General features: G+C 36.1%; 1 protein-coding gene across 40 annotated transcripts in view; it reads right to left on the bottom strand.

The window, feature by feature from the left end:
- The window catches only part of ablim1b (actin binding LIM protein 1b), a 63915-nt gene that overhangs the window by 26031 nt on the left and 14758 nt on the right, over window positions 1-23126 (bottom strand). For 14 of the 40 annotated variants that reach the window (XM_042735666.1, XM_042735667.1, XM_042735678.1 and 11 more), the window contains exons 1-3: window positions 18789-19168; window positions 9123-9257; window positions 449-632 (exon numbers count right to left, since the gene is read on the bottom strand). In XM_042735666.1, the coding sequence (XP_042591600.1) occupies window positions 449-632; window positions 9123-9257; window positions 18789-19095 (626 nt within the window). In that variant the 5' untranslated portion in view covers window positions 19096-19168. Of the gene's footprint in view, window positions 1-448; window positions 633-9122; window positions 9258-18788; window positions 19170-22173; window positions 22438-23126 lie in introns of those variants that run through there. The other 26 variants (XM_042735683.1, XM_042735672.1, XM_042735690.1 and 23 more) reach the window with 7 other exon arrangements.

Genomic DNA, 23126 nt, shown 5'->3' with positions numbered 1-23126 from the left:
CCATTTAAAAGCCTGGGGTCAGTAAAAGTTTTTTTTTTAAGAAATTAATACTTTTTTAAGACTGGAATAAAAGTTGCTGAAAACTCAGCTTTGTCATCACATGAATAAATTACATTTTAAAATATATTAAAATAGATTTTTTTTAATATATATATATATATATATATATATATATATATAACATTCTATTACCAAACATTTAAGTTGTTATTTCCAAAACAAAGTTGTCAACCATAATGATTTATTATACTTAGTCTGAATATCTGGATGAATATTCCGATACGAGAGCTTTTCTATCCTTTAGGATCTTTTTAAAGAAAAAGATCTTTCTAAAAATACAATATTTTGTTGTGTTAGCAAGTTCAAGGCAAAAATTGTCCATAACATACAAATATAAATGATATATGTTTTAACATGTGAAATGGGCCTGCTTTTGGGTAACTCTTACTTGCAAACAGTGCAGACAAAACATGTGGGATGGTAAGTCTTCCCAAGAGCAGTGACCACCTCTCCTTCAACAAAGTCTCCACAGCCATTACAGCGAGTGCCATGAAGCCTCTGGTAGTCCAGTGTGCATAGGTATTCCCCGTTCTTCATGAAGAAACCACCTTGGGCCAGGTCACAACCACACACTGAATGTGAATACAAGAACAGAGAAATCAGAAATTAGAATAATTATTTTAATGAGATCTTACAGTACAAGACAATCTTGAGTGAAATCTGAAACACCCCATCTTCAAAATAAATGACACTTAGCTTAGCTCTTTTGAAACACAACTCAGTAGTCACACAAGTGCATCTCTTTTGCACTGGGATTTACACACGTTGGCTGCCAGCAAACATAAGGTCAGGGGGCTTATGCTTATCTTGGCCTATGTGTCTGAGGACAAAGGCGTATAAAGAAAGAGTTTGGTTTGCAGAAGATTTCCGGAGGCTTCAAGATGCTTTCAGGACTCATGGCCCAAGTTCAGACACTTTATATAGGTGTGCATGAATAGGTGTGTTAGGTCTGTGTCCTCTTGGTAAGCGTGTCTATGTGTAATCCTGCCGTCACACATGCCAAATCTGTCTGAAAGCTCTTTGGCAGGCCGATGACTAATATTTAACAGCTTGTTTAGCGTCACATGATACCCCCTTCTCAACAAGCATGCATTTCTCTCACTTCCTCTCTCTTTCTATACTCCTACATTCCAACCTGTAAAAATATTAGGAAGGCAGCTTTTCACCCTTTTATTAAAACAGAGTGTACATTTAATAGTAAAATATGGGGAAATAACAGCATATGATGCAGACCACATTCAACCCCCCATCTCCAGTTTTACCACCAGAGCTTAATGTGTTTGCCACAAGTGTGCTTATATATTTTTAGTATGACTTGATATTATTTAATAATTTAACAAATCATTAACCTGTTCACAGAACCTTTTAAAATGTATTTTTGTTTATTACATATGCCATATATATGTGTGTGTGTGTGTGTGTGTGTGTGTGTGTGTGTGTGTGTGTGTGTGTGTGTGTGTGTGTGTGTGTGTAATTATAATTAATTATTAGCTTTTCATCAATAAAAAACAATAATAATAATAAAAAACTAGCAATTCCCATGCCATCCTTTTTTTTTTTTTAGCAAATTCACTTCAAAATGTTTTTTACATTTCAATGCAAAAAATATAAATTAGAAATGAAGATATGCTCTATTTAGTAAAAGTGAGCAAATATAGTTTAATTGATAACATAGCTAAGGAGATTCATTCCCGTCATGCCAAATGAATAATCTGACTTAAAAATGAATTAATCATCATTTTGTTTAAACATTTTTTTAAATTATGTTTTCAACACAAATCCAAAATATTATTTGTAGTCCAATTTCCAAAGCTGTTAATATATCTTTTGCTTCATTGAATCTGTCTTCTGTTTCTGGAGGATTAGGTCCATTCAGTCAGACAAATGTGACAAGCAGGTGGCTATGGAGATGGCAGTGATTAGCAGCAGAGAGAGAGAGAGAGAGAGAGAGAGAGAGAGAGAGAGAGAGACAGAGAGTTACAACCAGTGCCCTCACTTGTGTCTGTCTGGCATTTGGGTAACCTTCACTGACAGGGTACAGAACGCCAGGATACCAGTTTAGAATATGTCATACCCATTAAGGCTGTTTCACACACATCTTGTAACTACAGACCACAGGAACACAACAACTGCCATTCTCTTCACTACCATCCTGGGCCATCTACAGTTATATATTTTCAAGTTAATTGTTGTTGTTGTTGTTCAGACAACAACAAAACTACACTACATTTTTTTTTTTAACTTGTCAGTAATCTTTGGTTTATCTGCATTTATTTTACAAGAAAATAGTTAAAAATTTCACATTTAATTCAATGTTTTACATGCTGTTTCTTTGTCATTAATTGAAATGTACACACATTTTTGTAAAATGTTTTTTAGTATATCAAGTATTCAACTTTTTGATTATTTTATTTTTTAAAAATATTATTTTAATAATTAAAAAAAATGTTAATTGATTGTATCTTATAAGTTACAATAATGGAATTATGAACTTGTCATTTAGCCCATTTCTTACCATTTTATTGTTGTATTGATTTCAGCTATATTCAAGGCCCTTTATTATACTCAAAAAAACTTTAATAACTGTTGTTGCTACTATGAACCTGTGCAGCAGAGCAGTTTGCACACAGCACCACCTTTTGGTCAAATGAAAAAAAAATAAAAACCTTTTGGTCAAATGTAGACTTTGATTACCAGCATTCTTCATCTTCTTTTGTGTTCAACATAAGAAAGAAACTCATACAGGTTTGGAACAAAATAAGGGTGGACATAAATGATTACAAATGATTACAAACATTTTTGGGTGAACTATTCCTTAAACTGTGTGTGTGTGTGTGTGTGTGTGTGTGTGTGTGTGTGTGTGTGTGTGTGTGTGTGTGTGTGTGTGTGTGTGTGTGTGTGTGTGTGTGTGTCGTAAGCAATGACGCAAACACAATGCCTCTGTCTGCAAACATCCATCCATGCTCTCAATCAATGAGCCAACCTCTCCATCCTCACACTCTGCCTCTGTCTGCATGGAATTATATAAACTACTGGAAAGATTTAAGAAGAGTAAGGACATTTGATTCAACTCAAATGTGAATTTTCAGTTCAGATTCAGTTCTTATACTATTACACAAAGAACCTCAGAAACAAAGCCAAGTTACAATCTGTACAGAGTGCAGAAGCGCAGAAAGCCCTGGGTTTCCCATATAGTATATGCAGACATCAAACCAGCTCTCACAGACTTCATCAATATTTGAATGAGTTTCCCAGCATGCGGTTTTCTCCCTGCACTTTTGTGGACAGCACATGGGTTCCTATCCACTTTGTTTGAGACTTCTACTTCTGTATGGAGAGACATCTCTCTCTAAAATATACTGTTACAGCTGTGGGATGTATAGACAAACACAGTCTCTGTGAAGTCATCTCTCATCTTTTTACTGCGGTGTGATTTTATACTTCATTTTTATGCACTTAATCAATCTGTGAGATCAGCTAATAGAGCAGATAAAATGATTCCCAAACAAGAACCCTGGCTGGCATGAGGGGCCCTTTGGCACAGAGCATGGGACCATTTATTATCCATGTGAAACTACCAACAGCACTGTTATGACAAAGCACTACCATGTTGAACGCCAGGCCTGTCCAGCCTCATTACTGGAGATCTCAGGCTGAATATATGGGGGAGAGTTAAAAGAATAGTTAAGCCAAAAAACTGCATTCATTAGAGAAGCACCAATATATCACAAGCATCTTTTCAGTGAATCTGTAAATCTAGTTCACAAAATAGTGATTTGTTCATAAACAGGACTGATCCAGAACTTGATTCAGTGAAGTGATTTTAATGAACAGGTTAATTATCACGGAATAAAGATTTAAATTTCAGCTTGTTTCTCACACAATGATATTGTTTTAATTCAGGTGGCTTATGAATATCATATTGACTAATTTTATGATATGCTTAAGGTGCATTTGCATCATTTTTAAGGCTTCAATCCCCATTATGTGTACTTGCATGGAGAAACAAATGGTATATTTTCTAAAATGGAAGAAAAAAGTCATATGAGTTTGGAATATGAGCTATATGAAGATCATAAACATCAATAAATTAAGCTAATTTTGGTGAATTCTCCAGATTAGAGACATTGCATGATATTCTGCATTGACAGAGTGAGTGGATACTAATGGCGACACATCATTCATGCTGCTTGTGTTGAGGTGTGTACTGTATGTACATTGAGCTAAACTGCAAAATAAAATGCAGTGACTGTTAAAATAACCGCTGAGTCTACATTGAACAAATGTATGATTTCTGAGGCTGACCTCAGCAAGGAATGCAGGTGGTACTGTATGCTGTATGCTGTTTGGGATTAGCTGGATTTTATTATTTGAGAATACTTGAGTCATTTTTTGGGAGATGAAAATCTGAAAAGCAGAAGACTTAAGAAAAAGTATGTTAAATATCATTGCTGAGAAAAAGACACATTAAAGAGATGCAATTTAGGATTTTTCAAATGAGACAAATATTTCAGCAATGTTACCTCCCTAATCCCTAAATTAATATTTACTATTTTTGAACATCTTAAAAATAATTTGCAAGTGAAGCTATTATGCTAAATCAATCATTCACAAACAGAGCAGTCTTTTTTGTAGACTTTAGGTCATGGACATTCTTAGGATGACCTCTGGTTGGACTCATCGGTGATTCCTGTCCCAGCTGCATGCATGAAGCCACAGTATTACAGCCTTCGGTCTGACATTGCAGGGCTAGTTTCAGACACACATCACTGCTTAACAGTTTGTGTTTTGTATCTGAGGCAACTTGCTGACTTAATGCTGAGTTTTAGAGAGAGCAGTAAATTGTTTGTTGCTTTCATGATGGCTTACTGTGTTATGAGTTATAATGGCTTTTATGAGTGTCCCCTTCGGAGACTGACAGAGAAAGACTGGGTGAGAAATGTGACTGTGTCTGTGTGTGTGTGTGTGTGTGTGTGTGTGTGTGTGTATGGAGGCATAAAGTAGAGATGTTGTTTTACCACTGACAACTGTTTGGTTAATGGGAGAAGGAACGGAAGGAGTATGTGTATGTATGTGTGTGTGTGTGTGTATGTGTATGAGTCTATGTGTGTTCAACATAGAGTCTGGCTGGTTGGTAATGTGTGTCTCTCACAGTGACAGGTGCCAGAAAAATCCTCTCCACTATTTTAGTAAGGACTGCCTGAACTTCTCTGGCTCCATGTTTTTCTAAACAAAGAATCTCATTAGGACTTACCACACACACACACATACACACAAGATATCTAAATATATACCTTACTCTTGAAAATGTGGATGACCTGACCTCGACAGGTAGAAACCAAACTTCCTCTTCCTGTTGCTTAAACATACTCTGTTAAAACTCTTAAAGCAATAATCCAGATTAAATGCAAATTAGTTCACCCAAAAATAAAAAAAAATTCCCAGCTCTTCTAAGCTCTATCATTTTAGTGGGCGGGTGTGACTTTCTTCTTTCAGATGAGCTCTGACTTTAAAATTTTAAAAATTGTCCCAGCTCTTCTAAGCGGGTGTATCTGTTTAACAGTCTAAAACATGTTAAATAAAGCGTGCACATCCATAATAAATCGAGCCTCACACGGCTCTGACTTTAAATTCTATTTACCCCAGAAAATTTCTTGAGCTGCAGACATAGAATTAGTGATTCATCTTCCTCCTATTCAATAGGAAAAATGTCTCTGTAAGTCACATGATCTGGTTCTCACAGAGAAAAACCTCATAAACCTAAAACAATAAAAACAGCAGTAACTTCATCAAAGCAATATCCTCCTATAGATGAAATGCTCAAATACTTGTGAAATGAATCTGTTGCTTTGAGGTCAACCTGTGACATCATCTTCTTGGCTGTGAGAATGACATCCTGAAATGACATGTTCAGGCATGCAACCCTTGACCCCGAGGGGCATCTGCCACTCCTCATTAATGCAAACAGACAGACTGGCGGTCTCTGTAGAGGTGTGTGCGGACCCCTCCTCTGCCGTCTTATCCTCCCAATGGGGATCAGCAGAGCTATTTCCAGCATTGCAGCGCTTTAACAGCTACCGGAGACTATGCCCAAAATAGCACACACAGGCTCGCTGACTGACACAGCATTCACACACAGAGCAAGGGAAGGGAGGGAAAATGTGCAGAAAAACAGGGTGAGACATGGACAGGAATATAAAGTGATCACCGAAGAGAAGTGGGGAGCAGAGCTGTAGATGTTGACTGCACATGCTCACTCTAGCATTCTAAGTGAGCCTGCTTAGAGTGAACAAATGAAACGATAAGAGCAGAGCAAGGCTCATTAGCTTATAACCGAGCTGTAGAGCACTGCATCTTCTCTTGCCATAGTTCAGGTATTGGCAGGTCACCCCAGCAGAAGCACTCCTGCCAGGTATCCATAGAGAAAGTAACATCAGACTTTATGCAACAGTGAATCCTTATTTCTAGGAATGGAGTAGACTGAATAGAAATATGGGCGATCCATTAAATAATGGATTCCTTGTAAGTGGACTACAAGTCACCGGCCTGCTTAACCTGAGCCCTTGTGCTGCCCTCTACTGTGTTTAAGAAATATGTGGCTAGTAATAGTCTTACTCATTCTAGATTTGACGATCTAGGAAAGATGGGGATCAATGTACGTTAACATCCATGCAGGACAACTGGACAATGACACTTTGAGTATTTATAATGGTACTGAATGGTTTCAATATTCACATGGTACTCAAAAAGTGGGATCTTAATGTCTGATACCATACTGCTTTAATAAAACTTTTCTGATATTTTCCATGGAAAATGACTTATCATAACAATTTGAATTGAACAATCAACAAAAACTTCGTAATATAATTGGTTTGTGTTTCGTATTATATGCATATATTTATATATTGTATTATATGCATAAAAATCATGTATGTTACTGTTACATGTATGTTGCATAAAAAAATTGAAATGCACATTTAACATTGAATAAAAAGTTGAATATAATAAATAGGTCACACCTGTCCAATTCTATCCATTAACAAATCATTAACTATGACTTTTGCCTCAATAAACTCCTAATTTGCTGCTTAATAAAAGTAAGTAAAGAAATACCCAATAAAAAGAAATTTTAACAATGTTCTTTGTAAAATATGGTCATGCGGAATATGTGCTAATATGTACTAATAAACAGACAATATGTTAATAATTGGCATGCTAATAAGCAACTAGTTAATAGCGAGAATTGGTCCATATACTAAAGTGTTACCAATAAATAATATACAATATTAAAATTTGACCCCTGAGGGGCATATAACAATTTGAGTGAAAAGTTAAACTGAACAACCAACAAGAATTGAAGCACTTGAGCTGCATGAAAAATCTGATGATCATGTTCTCCAGCATGATTTCAGAATGATCCAATGAGCATCTTGAGTTCGAAAACAAGAACATCTGACCGTCTGTACAGAGTCACATTACCAATTTTACTAATTTGATTATTTGATTAGTGACCTAGACAGAGTGCAGAATCTGAAGTATTTATTATTCATTTTATATCAGTGTTTTTTCTTTTTTTTTCAATTTTAAAAATGCTCAGTTCCTACTGATAAAATATTATCTTAAATAGATTTGAATCACAGATTTTTAATCTCTTTTTTAAACTTTAAACTCCAACTCTACTTGTACAAGTGAACAATCATGTGGCAGATGCTGGTGGGAACGAGTTCTGGTCATTTTGGTCTTTTTTTTCATTCACTCTGTGCTTATGAAGCAAATCTTGTGATGTTTCCTAGTCTTGCACACAACATGCATACAAATCTGATTTAAAAAATACAGTGTTTAGTACATACTGTCCGCACTGCTATTTTGTGTCTGACAAAATCTTGTCTGTTTGTTCAGACAGTGTAATGAGCTTTTTATGCACTGATTTAAACTAAAAATTTAAACTAAAGCTGAAGTAACAGAAAGAAAGAAAGAAAGAAAGAAAGAAAGAAAGAAAGAAAGAAAGCTCATTTAGTCTGTCATCTCAGTGATGACAGGGCATTCTCATTTATAACCTTATTTCAGGTAACTAATGTGGTGTCAGCGATTAGTGACTAATGCAAAGCTACATGTGGAGTGAATAGCTCAGGTGAGATTAAAGAAAACCCAGAGAGACCTCAGCTTCTGAGGGCTGTTTAAAGGATTGCTGGGAACAGAAGCTTATGGATGCATTGACATTTATTGTCAAGACCCCTCAAACTATTATCTATCAACAGGTCCTCAATGTTTCACATACTGAAGTGCTACACATTAATCAAGAATGCAGAAACTGACCGTTTTTCTTCTTCGATAGCACATAAACAAAGGCACATTGAGCCATTGAGCTCTCGCCAAGGCTTCCAGAAGGAAATGAGTTGTCTGCTCTTTGTGACTGGCAACATGCCACCACATAAACCTTATATTCTCTTCTGCAACCTGAGGGTCAATCCATATGGAGCGCAAAGAATGAAAATCAGCTTTTAGAGAGACAGCCAAAAACTCTTCAACTAAATAAAGAAGGTTACAACTTCATGTACAACCACAACAGACCTAAAGAAAAATGTGTGTTGGCAAACTCAATCTACTTCCTGCCTGTATCATTTCAAGAGGGACTCACCAAGCAAATTCAGTTAGTTTTTCCATGATTCCTGCCAAATGATGTCGGTAAAACAGGTATGAACACAGAAGACCACAGAAGTCTGAACAAAGAGTGACTGGCCCTTTTTTATTAAATTATCCTGGTTGTGCAGAGGGGGCGTGATACAGCTTTGGACTAACTTTGGTTTCATTCATCAGTTCTGGGTTCCTCTCTACTCAACCCCACAAGCCATCTGCTTTATCAGAGCCAGCTTTGTTTATCTATCCTTTGCTCACATTTTTGACTTGGATGAAGGTATGACTAAATGTAATTAAACTACTTCTTCAATAACAAACAGGCTAAAGTGGAATTTGGTTCTACTATATTAATCCATCATTCTTGACCTAAGAAATGAGCTTTCGGGAGATGTTCTAACAGCCACTGTGTAGTAAATCGATCTTACCTTTGCATGTGAAACATTTTATATGGAAGTGCTTGGATTGCACCCGGAGAACCTCTCCCTTGCATGGCTGCCCACACTTATAGCACTGGATAACCAGTTTTCCTGGTGGATGGTTTGGTTCCTGAGGATGGGCCACTGTCAAAGAACACAGAGACATGGATTAGCAAAGACTTCCTTTTTGGTAGTAGACTACACTGTTACACAGATAAGGAAGATAGGATTATGTCATTATTGAGCTTCAAACCCACAACAATATATTTAACAGCCGACATTAACAAGTGTATAAACAATTGGTCTGTAGCTAACTAAAATATAATAAATCTATTACAGCCCATACTTTATAGCTGTATTACATAAGTAATTTGATTACATAAGTAATTTGAATAACTAGAATTTTATCATGACATTGAAATTACAGGCCAGTTATGGATTCTGACCACATTCAACAAATATGTAAAAGCTAATGTTGACAAAATTCTCACACAGATCATGGTAACTCTTTACAATGAGGTCCCATGTGGTTACGTTAGTTAATCCATTAACTAACATTAACAATGAGCAAAACATTGTGGCAGTGCTATTTGATCTTAGTTAATGAAAAGACAACTGTTCATTGTTAGCTCGGGTCCATTAAATAATCTTAAAAGATACCACTTTTGATTTTAACTAATGCATTAGTAAATATTGAAATGAACACTAATTAAATTAAATGCTTTAATACATTTCATTGTTGAACTTTATTGTAATATGTTACCCAGAACAAAACCTGCAAGTACTGTAATTCAGAAATAAATAATTAAAACACATTTTAAATTAAAATACTGAGATATTTCTCAGAATATCTTTGTGTGTGTGTGTGTGTGTTTCAGAAGGACAAAACTGAGGGTGAGTAAATGAAGACAAGATTTTCTTTTTAACAATTTGAGAATCACTAAGAGTAGGCCTATTATAATTTAACCATTCGTTAATATACAACAGTTTTTAAATGGTTTGTAATGTCCAACTAGTTTTTGGCAAGGCAAATGGCAAGGTTATATAAAACTGAAGCTTGATTGTTTTTATAATTGGCTACACTGTTCCTGCATTTAAGCACTGTTGCTATTTCCATAGCAATAAATATGCATGTAGATGCAAAACTAATAAACACAAGGCTGAACCTCAACTAGCCTTAATTACATAATGCTTGTAACTGGCTAGAAAGTGTTTCAATGGTCCAATGTCCGCACTTTGGGTGCTTTCACACAGTGTGTGGGTGTAAGAGGAGTGTTAGGTGTTGGGAGGTTGTTTTTGGAGTGATCAGCAGGACAAGCTGACTGCCGCGCAGTGGTTATCACAGCCACACAGAGAGGTACTCACACTCGCTCACACGAGTCATGTTGTTTACATATCTGTACTGCTCTTCACAAGTGTCATTAAGAGTCAGTACAGTTGCATAACGAAGGTCATGAGTCATTTGTGCTTTGCCGTTTACTAACTTCTGACATGTTAGCCTGCGGACACAACAGCATAAAGAATAATTCATCCAAAATAATTTTTCATTTTTGGGTGCACTATTCCTTTAAAACATAAACACCACAATAAACAGACATTAAAATTCAAGTACACTCTTCAGTTGTTTACAATCTTGATAATTACATGCCCTGAAGGAGAACAGACATTTCACAGACAGAAATAATGGATGAGCTGTGTGCTGAGGCTCACAATACTCCAATCATTTTCTCTCTGTATCAGTGTCTGCATGCTGTGTTTCACTTAAGGCTTTACTATGCCAGATTTGTTCAAGGTCATCAGGCCAAGACAGTGTCCACTCAAAGCTGCTGTTCTAAACCTGGCGGCACTCAAAAGCTAAAGTTAATTCGAACGAAAAGAGCTCTGAATCTTTCAGAGTGGCTTCTCATTAGCGTGACTAGGAATCTTTCCACTTACTCTCGCTATCCTTCCTCCTTTTGACATTTACTGCTACTCTTAAAATCACAGGAACCTGTACTCTCCGTCTCTCTCACTTCAGAATGACACTTCTTCACTTTATATCTCCTTGTCTGTTGGAGAGTTAATGAATGCCTCTCTAATCTAATCGTTGGCCACTTATAAGGCTTGTGCAAGATTAACATAAAGAATCTCCCTCCCACCATCACTCGCTGTTCCTTATCAGGTCATGTGCTTACATAATATTGCCACCCAAAAGAGTCTCCACTTTGTAAACTGCTCTGGGGGCCTGTTCAAATACTGTATGTCTCCTAATCATATATTGCATGACATTTCTTTTCCTGTCACTTGTGCATCATGACTTTAATTAAACTCCTATTAAATGAATTAAAAACCTATTTTCAAAAGCTAATACTAAATTTATATATATATATATATATATTTTTTAAATTATTATTTGAATGATTTTGTTTTAGAATAAGTACACATTTTTTTTTAATGTAATTTGAACAACCAGTCAGTTTATTAAAACTGAACCTTAAGGCTCCCAGCTCATTTTAAATTCAACATAATAGAAAAATGACTCACAGTTCTGTGAGGGCATCAGTTATTCACTGAGTGAGTCTGATTCTAACCATTAAATTATGAGGAAACGTGCATTAAAAATAATTATTTCTAAGAGTCAACTGTTGGACATCAAGGCTTGTGCAATGTTCATGTTTGCACAAGAAACACTGCCATGCAATCTAAAGCCACAGTCACGCTAGAATTTGAGTGCGCAAAATTTCTACAGAAAATATGAAGTAACACACTGTGATGTCTTTTTGAAAAAAAAACCACAACAAAAAAAACATATTTCCACATAAAATGCATCCAAAATGTAAACATATGCAATCTACTCCCCATTACTGCAATGCTGTAATACTGCAGATCTAAAGTTTGTTTACTTTTAATTCAGTATAAAGTGGAGAAATGGACAGTGTCCATTATTTTTTCTCTGCTGAAGTTGTCATGGATGACAGGAATTTTCCCTTTGTCTGGACGAGGTGGTGAGCGAGCCACTAATCAGTAACGATAAGATTCTGGCAGGGTTTTGTGCTCAAGAATGTTCCTACCAGCCCTTGAAACTGAAGCACATGATTTTGTCTCAAACTAGCCCCCTCCGCCTGAGACAGCTGTTGCTATAGCAACCAGCTCTAGCAGGGCGGCAACAGCATGACACCGGGAGCTCGAACGGTGGAACCCCAGAGTGAAGCTGCAATGTCGACAGACAACAGCAAGCTAAGAATTATCTGTTTCGTGTTTCAATCACGCAGATGGGCTAAACTAGGAGAGTTTCCTGACATATGCTGTAACTAATACAACAGCTCACACTGTAGCTGTATTAGGCAGACACACAAAAGGCAGATTTAGACACTGCTACAGTATGTGTTCTCTGCATTCAGCCAAAGGCAGAGTATGCTACCTCTACTCTGTCACGCTCGACGCAGATGTGAGGGAATGTTGGCAGGTGGTGAAGAACAGCACAGCTACACACTGAGGCTTCCTGCAACACAAACACTATGAGTCTCATTCATGAGACATGCGCAAGACATATTTATATGTTAATTGTCTATGAAAGATTCTGAAATTGTTGCACGAAAATAATGGTTTTATGAACAATACACATACATATGATTGCCTAGTTTTTCATGGAAAAGCTCTGCAGTACAATTCAAGAACATGGTAAATGGTATGAACAAATCTTATATCACCCTCATAGCATACTACATGAAAAGGAAAAATGATATTCATTTTTCAGATTTGTTAAACATTACATTTAACCATTATTAAATTATTAGTTTTTTTTTAATTGACCACAAAAGCAATCTGAATGTAAAAATAGGCAATTAACATGCACAAATACATTAAAAAAAAAAAAAAAGTGTGATATGTTATTACAATATGATTTATTGCTGTGCTGGCACAGCTTAATTTTCAGCATCATTACTCCAGTCTTCAGTGTCACATGATCCTTCAGAAATCATTCTGAAGATCATAAATATATATATATATTTTTATATATTGAAAACAGTTATGATGTATTTTTTTATGGTTCATGATAAGTCTAAGTTCAAGAATATAAGTTCTAAAGAACAGCATTTATTAAAAGTAGACATTTTTCTACCAATATAAAACATTTGGTCAATTTAATGTGTCCTTGCTGGATAAAATTATGAATTTCTTCTTCTTTTTTTTTTTTTTTTTCTTTTTTTTTTTTTTTCTTAAATCATACTAACCCTAAACTTTTGACTGGTAGTGTATATTCAATAAACAACTTAAGAATATGTAACACTTGAGTTTAAAAATACTCAAAACTGTAAAACTAATATAAAACATGGTACTAAATTCTGATCCTCGGAACATAAAGTGAATTCTATATTAATACAGGTGGTACAAATACATCTGCCACAGCTCTACTGTTGCGTAAAAACAAATGAAAACGCTGACCTGTGGTGATTTAATGTATGATACCTGTCCATTAACACACACAGATACACATGAATATTTTTAAAAAGCTTATGATGGTGTTAAGTAGAGTTTAACACTAAATTATTGCAGGCTGTGTAACTGGAGAGGGTTATTCAATCCTGAGGCAAAAGTGTCTTTTGAGTTGAACTGGCATTCTGACTCAGAATGAGTGTGTGTGTTTGTGTGAACAGAGTGAGTCAATGTTTTACTCCTCACCACTGCCTCCAGCAGCCATTTTCAAACTACACATACAGTACATTCCTCCTCATCTCAGATCATCAAGGTCTAAACATCTTTTTGTCTGAGAGATTGTTTCACCTCTGCTAATTTTAGTAGAGTTTAACCTTACAACAACCCCCATACTAATCTCAGTATTAGCTCACCTCTCAACTCAATACTTGACCCCTACTAACCTTTTGCACTCTGGCCAAGTACAAACGACCGGTCAATCCACACGTGTTAGGGCTGGATGCTAGAGAGCTTGTTTTAGACACAGACATGGACTGATTGCTGTCTTTTGCCAACAGGTAATATGTTCAGGGTGAAATATTCATTTCTCATAATGATTTTGTATTGTATTTATATTATATTTGTATTGTGATGAGCATCTGGCTCGCCTCCAGTCAACGTCACACCGGCCCTTACATTGCTGGCCCAGGTCCAGACTCACAAATAGGGTCTGTGTCCAAGAGGAGGAGTGAGAAAATGGAACAGTGTTGGCAGCACCAGATAAATATCATCTCTCATGACCGCTGCCATAAATTCAGTTGACATTTTAGAACACAGAACAGACACAAAAGTTGAAAACAGTGTTGCTTAATAATTCTGTGGAAATGTGCTATTTTAAGGAGAAAAAGAAAGTGCAAAAGAAATAGAAAGTGCAAAAGAAGCATTTATTTGAAATGGAAATATTTTGTAACATTCTATTTGTCTTCACCATAACTTTTTATCAATTTAATGCATCCTAGCTGAATAAAAACTTTAATTTCTTAAAAAAAAGAAAAATATTAAACTTTTGAAAGAGTGCATGTCTTAGAAAGTGTTTCTTGCTATTCATGAAAAATAGATGCAACTTTAAGCTAGAACATATTTACACATACTGATTGTATCACTGTATTGATTTTCATCTGCTACTGCTACTATTGTGCTCTTTGAACAACTTCATCTACTGAACAGGTACAAGACTACATAATCTATGTCAAAAACCAACACTGTAAAAATTATTCTTAATAAAATGAAATAAATACAGCAGAACACTGCACCAGTGCTCTCTAGTGCAATATTTTATTGCACTATAATTCATCATATTTTGGCTGTGGAAACCTTTCGCTGATGAAGATCGATATATAGCCTCATATAAAATCTCATAGTTTTAGTCAGCAATGTGTCATATACTGTGGCTTTGGGATATTGTAGTGGGAATCAATCCCAGTAGATTGAATTTACATATTTTACCTGAAATAAATTCAGCAAAACAGAGTCTACAGTAGACTTATACATTTATATGTGATTCAGCATCACTGAATTCATAGATAATGATATAGTGTTGTCTTTTTACTGCTGATTTTATATATATATATATATAAAAAAACATGCTAAAGTCTGATTTTAGAGATAACTTTTGGGTTGCAGGGTAAAGTATTATTATTATTAAATTATTAAGTTAAATACCCTCTTTGGCATGCACACCAATACATAAAGCTAACTCAACAACTGACCAAAGGACACATACCATTGTGATAAGCAAATGTGATAAGCATATCTGTACCAGTCTATGAGGCCTCTGAGATCATGTTCGCTCAGGTGTAATAGCCAAGCGATAATGACATGGACACACATATGTACACTCTGTATCTGACTTCTTGATATCTGCTTTGAATGTGGCTGAGAGATTTCTATAATTCCCTTTGAAGAGTGCTCAGTCATTCTGATCTTTCCCTGACATTAAAAGGCCAATAAAATGTATATCAGTCCAGCTAAGAAAGTAATGTTGGGCACACTAACACAAAAGGAAATGACTGGCATTTTGGTCTGATGTTAGCTGTGCTATATTTTCTGTATTAATATCATGAAGCTAAAATTAAAATCTGAGGGCTTTAACAGTGAATATGCCTGCTGCGTTACAAAGAAAATACAGTGATTTCTTGGTGACTGTTGAGTATTTTCTTCAATAATGGATAAAATGATAGAAAAGAACTTGATTATCCTAAATTATGTGTCACTGCAGTTAACACACATCAAGCCCAAGTATATATTTTTATGTGGGCAAAAAATAGGCTTAATAACACTGAAAGTCTATGTAGCACACAAACTCTTTATGCATACAATGTGAATACTAGGCCTATAGCCCTTTCATATGGGTAGTGAAATAAAGCAGTAAAAACAGTCCTTAGAGACAATGTCTTTGGCAAATTATCATTTTTCTAAAATATCCTGTCCTAAAATATAGGGCTACAAAACTGGTATATCCATTCTTCTGATACAGAACAATACATTTTTAGATCAACAGTCTCATTTACAATCATGTGAAGCTCTCTGTGACCATTTATGGAAAGGTTATCAGAGTTATGTGCCTTTGGCGTGAGTCCAACGTGAGCATTCCCATTTAACCACTGATAGTACAGAGAGTATTCTCAAGCCAATGTTGAGTGGAGTGTGGATGTGTGTGTGTGAGTGTGTGTGAATGTGATTTCATTGCTAAGCCAGGCTCAGACACTACCCAGCTGCATGCATAGAGGAAATGGACAATCTGTAAATCAGGCACAGTGGGGAATGAGATTGCACTTGGCCAGTGATACAGTATAATAATATTTGAATAAATTTAATGAGCCATTAAAAAATAGGTTCTTTCTTCAGTTTTCTGGTAAATAAAGACTTGATTGTCAATATTTTAATATAAGTTTTTATACTATATTTAAAATAATGTATATTAATATATTAATAAATGACTTAATATTAACAATATAATATACATATTTTTATAGCAATATTTTATATTCAATTTCAGGTATAATGTGAATGCCATGAGGACTAGGAACTGTAGACTATTTATTGCATTATGCACACATAAAATAATAGAAAAATGCAATAAGTTATGAATAACATAACAGACAATATCTATTATTTTATGTGTGCATAATGCAATAAAACAATGTACTAAAATATCAATATAATATTTATAATAAAATATGATTTATATTTATTATTATAGATTTCTAAACAATATATATGAAATAATATTAATTTATCATTTCAAATATTGTAGAAATGTCTATTATGCTTTTGTTTGTGTATTAGCTTGTGGCAGCTAGCCTGTACTGTATGTTAATGCACTGAATTAATGTTTAAAGAAACTCCATGCATGTATTAATGAACATATTATGTGCCAAAGCACTGACATACATGTGTTTGTGTGTAAATACAGGTGTGTGAGGTGGGTTTGCGGTGTGTGTTGTGCTGTGATTCACACGGGGTACGGCCTCAGCAACAGACCAGTCATCGCCCAGTTGCCATGGCTACAGCACTAGGCTAAATGCATTATTGAGTTCATTCTCTCTTAGTCTCTCTCTCTCTTCTCATGTCTCTTTCCCTCGCTCCACCCCTCCCTCATCCTGCGCAGACCACTATTAGCTTTTACTAAAGCATGATCTACTTTTCAAAACACACGCACATCCCTGCTACGATACATTATTCACCTCCGTCTCTTAGTCGTGACAAGGGCTTTCTTCGGGAAACAACCCTTTTTCTGGAGAAATCCCAAACAGGAACGCACTATGCACTGCCTGCATTCAGTTAATAATTCAATAGCCTGATAAATTCCTACATAGTGTTACACAACATCTCTGCTAGAAACTGTGCCATCAGAAGCTCCTTTCGTTGAAGAACAGTCAGTTTTTTGTCCTGTTTTGGGTGTTTTTCACTGTATTGTTTTAATCAGGCGGTGTGGTCCTGAGGCCTGAGTAAACATGATAATAAAGTGTTTAAGATTCACCAGATGTTCCTGCTATAATGCAGCTTCCCTCATCAGATAACATGAAACTTCTGAAGTTACTGCCATTTAATATTCGCAAAGAACTCCCAGCATAAAAGTCCCGCACAGACAGTTATGCACATTCACACACGACCAGTAGACATAGTAATCACTGTATTATTTAGACTAGACAGTGTAAAATATGTACCAGACCACACAAACGGTGATATATAAACAGAAAAGTCTATAAAATGGTCTTCTGGATAATAATAAACACACATTATGTTTGTATAGCACAATGTGCAGCCCACATGCTGAAAAGCGATTTAGTGGTAAAATAATCATCTTTAAGACCAACCCAAGACAAACACACACACAGACTTCAATTCATAATTAGCATTACATTAACTATAAGCTTCAGAATCGGAAACAAATACAAAAACACAAGCTTTCTCATATTCACACCACTATGTGGTCGCCCAACATGAGCTTTTTAACGTCTAATGCCAACACAGGTATCTAGACAGCAAGGTGGCTCATATCCAACATAATACCAATAAAATTAAATAAACTTAATGGTAGCGAACAACATATTACGACAATTTTACACAATATATAGCCTACTAGAAATAGAAAATGCACACAATTTATTGTTTTACACTTAAAATACACAATACTGTATATACTCAAAATTATTTGTAAAATATATTTTAAAGTGTTTTACATTATAAAAAAGTGCACGATTACAGTCATTTTACTATTACAAAATATCCTAAAAATTATTTAAAACATGCACTATTTTACATTTATTTTACACAAAATATATGCTTAAAAATAATTACAAATGACAGCAGAAATGCACGCTATCCACTGAGTTTCACTTGATTTACAAGTTATTAAAAAATAAACAAAAATGCAAACTATCCATTGACAAAAGTGTCGGTAGATTTCCAAACTAACATTAGTGAAATATGACTTTCTGTTGAGAAATCTATTAAGCAGAGTTATCAACAATCTCAGAATAGCTTAATGACTACCAATTAATCGCCCTGTCCTATATATCAGTTAATCACTAGTACCAATATATTCCCTTCCGCAGTATGTCATTCATTTTCATACACCGCAATCCATCTATAGCAGCAAACTGTCTTCCCTACATCCAACACGCACGCAAATCTCCCACATGCTGGCCTGGTTTTCTCCCTCTGCATGAGCTCTCTCTCCTGGTCCCCACCCAGTGCTGTGCAATGCCATGCTACCTTTCTCCTTCACCATGACCATTGGCTCCTCAGTGTCTGCTGGGGCTCTGATGAGGAGGATCAGAGGGAGAGAGCTGCTTCCTCCTGCCTGCTTCTTCCTTGGGTTCTCCTGCTTTATTCCCCCACTGAATCCAAACGTGAGGAGACGACGGAAGAGAGAGCGAGAGAGCGAAAGAGAGAGAGAGCAAGGCAACGGCAAGATGACAGCAGAGGAACGGATTGAAAGAGCTTGCACTCTCAAACTAAGCAGCCGCTCAGCAACTGCTGGCTTGGTCTTCGTTTCTCGAGCAGCCCCCCCTCTCCTCATACACACGCATACCGTGTGTGTGTGCTTGTGGACTCTGCCCTGGCTCTTCTGAAATAACCAGGTTGCAGCTGCCGTGTGTGACAAATGCAGATTCCACAGCCGTAATCCCTCCCAGTTCGAGACACCACCTTAAATTCTTCAAACAGAGATGGAGGGGACGGGCGCATGTGACTCAGTTTAATATAATGCACATTTCTATTCTTTCCTATTCTCTCTGTCTCACACATACATATTGTCTCCCTTCCCATTGTTCATCACATGCTCTGATTAGCTGTGTTTATTTCAGTGAAGTGCTGACTGCTGCTTTTACAACTCAAACCTGTTTGTTGCAGATGAATTAGCTGGAATATAACTCGCTTTCATTGACCCACGTATACTGTATGTATAAGGTAAAACAGGAAAACCGTGGTATGCTATTGCTGGCCTTTGAGGGATCAGCTAGTCTCTCTCCGGACTATCCGTGCATCATGGCCGTAGATTATAGGATTACTAGGCCGACAATTGAATTGGGGAGTTTATTGAGAGGCGTTATTAATATTCACAACAGTGCAGTGGCTTCACTAGGGGTAGCTTGTACTGAGAGAATGGGGCTGCTCTGACTAATTACCCAGAAGTCTTGGTACTTGCAGAAAAGAGGTGGTACGTGTATACACTTTTTCAGCTCTGTATTTTGTATGACTGAGACATACTGTTCTAAAGTTTGGGGTCAGTAAGATTTTTTTTTTTATGTTTTTGAAGGTCTTATATGCTCGCCAATGCTGCATTTATTTGATCAAAAACTGTATAAAGAGAAATGCTGTGAAATAAACTATGTAAAGTGTGGCTGTCCCTCAGCCATGATTTCCATCACAACCAACAATTTTGCCTCTAATAAAGTTTCAAAAGTTAGTGTACTTGTTTCGAGGAGACAACAGTAAAGATCAGCTGAAATATGATGTGTACTGTACAATTACAAAGATTAACATCACTTGTGAATAAAAGTGTCATTTAAAAAAGCCTTAATTTAGCCAAATTATGCAACAAAAAATATTGAAAATATTATTTAATTTTATGTATTCAGGAGATACAATGCTAGCTATGAAATTAGCTTGTGCACAGCTCAGCCTTTATACTCCATTATATAAAATGTAATTCCCACACAATACATAAATTGAGATGTGTTGGAAATTACATTTGTTGGTTAGGAAAATTATGGTTCAGATAAACATGCAATAATGTGGACACTGTTAAAGACAAACCAGCCAACAGGGCCAAAAGTGTCCATAGCCTAAGAAACAGTACATGGGTTGATATGGTTAAAGGAGATTAACTGAATATTAAAGAAGAAAGGATGTGTGTGAGAGAGAGACACACAGGGTGCCAGCATGAGAAGGCCACAGACAGCAGGTGTTGGATAAACCGAGGAACTTGAAGTCTATTATATCATTAGAAAGAAGAAAACAGCTGAATATTTTGTCAACAAGCAAGAGCAAAGAGAAGGAACTGAGCCAAAGCAGCAAAAACACAGCTAGACTGTCATTACTCTCCATTTATATGTCCAGCAACACAAAATGTTACTATGACTACTTTATGAATGCTTTAATGCTTGTTTCAGAATAACTAACCTCATTTTCTTCTCAAGTGATTTTTCCCACCCATTTTGTCCAAAAAACACAAACCCAAAAAACCCATTCCACACCCATACAGTGTCTGCAGCTCAGTACTGCTATGGAAAAGCAGCACATGTGAAACAGAGGAATAACACTATGACACCTTTGGCTTCAGGGTATCTGTGATTTCCACTTCCTGAAGGGTTACACAGCGGGGATCTTGCCTTGGCTATAAATGATTGATTGGTTGAGTGGAGCCATAATTACAGTATGCACTGTTTCCCTGAGCACAAATGTCAAACATTAACAGTCAGGTTTACGCATCCATGCACATCTATGTAGATGAGGAACATCTTTCCAATCTCTCATTTCATCAGTTCTCAAAATATACAAAATCTACAGCAGATATTTCCATACATAAAGCAGAATAACATCCAGTAAGACCACACATGTCATCTGCATCTGGAAATCACTGAATTATGCAAGCTTACAATGAGAATGGATTTATATACGTTCTAGAAAATAACTGTTGCAAAAACAAAAGCAGAGTGTAGATTTAATAAAAGTATTACGGATTAAATTACACACAAATAGAAATGTGTGTACTAAGACACAAGTTATGTCCTAAGACTGTATAAATAAACATGTCAGTATGTTACTCTGGGATGCAATGACAAATCCGCTGAAAACTACAGTACATTATGAAACATTTACAATACCAGTGTATGTTATTTTAGAGGGTATAAGGATGAGTGATTGTAAAAAAACAGACCTCTGCAGACTAATGGGAAGATTTGTCAGGAATGTGTCCACCATTTCAGCCATAATCCTGCCAGCGGGATAGTGCTATGATCCAGCTCAGACTTTAGATTAGCCTCACATCCCGCTGCCTTATAAACACAAATACCAGCATCTCTGTTTAACTCCTCAATTATTTTGTAATAAGTAAAAGTTTTGGCTCGGTGCTATCCGAAATAGTTCTGCCCCTCTGCAAATATCACTTGGTCACTATGACTCGTAACTGCTGCTCTTCTAAAATCTTAAATATCTCTTCAATAAAAATATTTTTGGCTCATTTTAGAAATTACACAAATATTTTAACTAATGGCACTGGGGTGAAAACATTTAAAGATATTCATTTTTTTTTTCTAAATATCTAAACATTTTTAAAACAAATAATTTTACTAAAAATAAAATGATGTACATACTAAAATGTATTTGTACTAATTACAAAATAATTCAATGAAATCAGAAAATAAAGTAAAATATTACAAAGTATTGTAGTTTATGCCTAAGAAACAGAGGGGTTAACAAGTAAAAACATAAATACAATTATTTATTGTAGTGTTGCTCTCTTAAAAATACTATTATAAAAATTATTACTACTTAAATTATTATTATTTTTTATTTTATTTTAGCTTTAACAATTTTTCTCATTAAAGTGTCTGGCATGAGTCTAGCATCTCTCCTACTCTCTATCCTCCCTTACCGGGTCCCATGTCAGGAGGTGCCATTTTCTCCAGGATGACATATTCATTAGGGTTCAGGAAAGGCAGCTGCTCCATCATGGACTGTTTGGGAATGAGGTAGAGCACCTCAGCCACATTCCCATCTTCGATAATGGACATTCTCCGTACTGAGTTCTTGCGCTTCACCCGGTCCAGCACCACAGAGTCATCGCTGCGGCTGGAACCGCACAGTTTGCCAAAGCTGTTAAGATTGGGTAAGTTGGGCATGGCGAGACCCTCTAACCACTAGAGGAGATACCATACAAGACAAACATAAAAATCGAGTCGTGTTACAGCTCAACCCCAGGTACTAGATTAAACGTCCAGATCGCAGGGGTTTATTTGTGTTGTTGGTGAAGCAGCGCTGAGCCCCTGCTGAGAGTTCCTGGTTTACTTAAGCAGATTACGGTCCGATGTATTTTTAGTGATTATCTTCAGTGGAATGGAAAAAGAGCACCTGCATGGGACAGTCATGGAAGTCATGACTTTATGATCTGATACAATGTGGATGAAAGTTGCAATATCAAAAACAGATTCATCCCGGCCTAATGTTCTGTGATTTGATGCATCTTCTAGAAGATTATAAAGTTTTACATTGAATGGTATTGCAGCCGTATATTGCAGTTTAAATCAATTTATGTGACTGGCTTTCACTGAGTCTTTCTTGTAATACAACACAAGGCATCAACATCCTTATAATGGACATACTAGACAATTCAACATATACAATAATGCATCGGCTTGATTAAATTGACATTTCTGATTAAAATAAAGATCCTCTCTAACCGAAAGTGCTTCTATCCGTGTTTGTAAAACCACGCTGAACAAGCATCCGCATTTAAACTGGCACATCATCAAATCTGCTCTAGGGGACCTTGTCTGTGGTACTTTTAGAATCGTAAACCATGCTTCGGTGTCCCATGCATACCTAATA

This window comes from Cyprinus carpio, chromosome B12, assembly GCF_018340385.1.
Source record: "Cyprinus carpio isolate SPL01 chromosome B12, ASM1834038v1, whole genome shotgun sequence".
In the NCBI taxonomy this organism is placed as follows: Eukaryota; Metazoa; Chordata; class Actinopteri; order Cypriniformes; family Cyprinidae; genus Cyprinus; species Cyprinus carpio.
The sequence above is the reverse complement of the archived record's forward strand: the minus strand, read 5'-3'. Positions and strand labels throughout refer to the sequence as shown.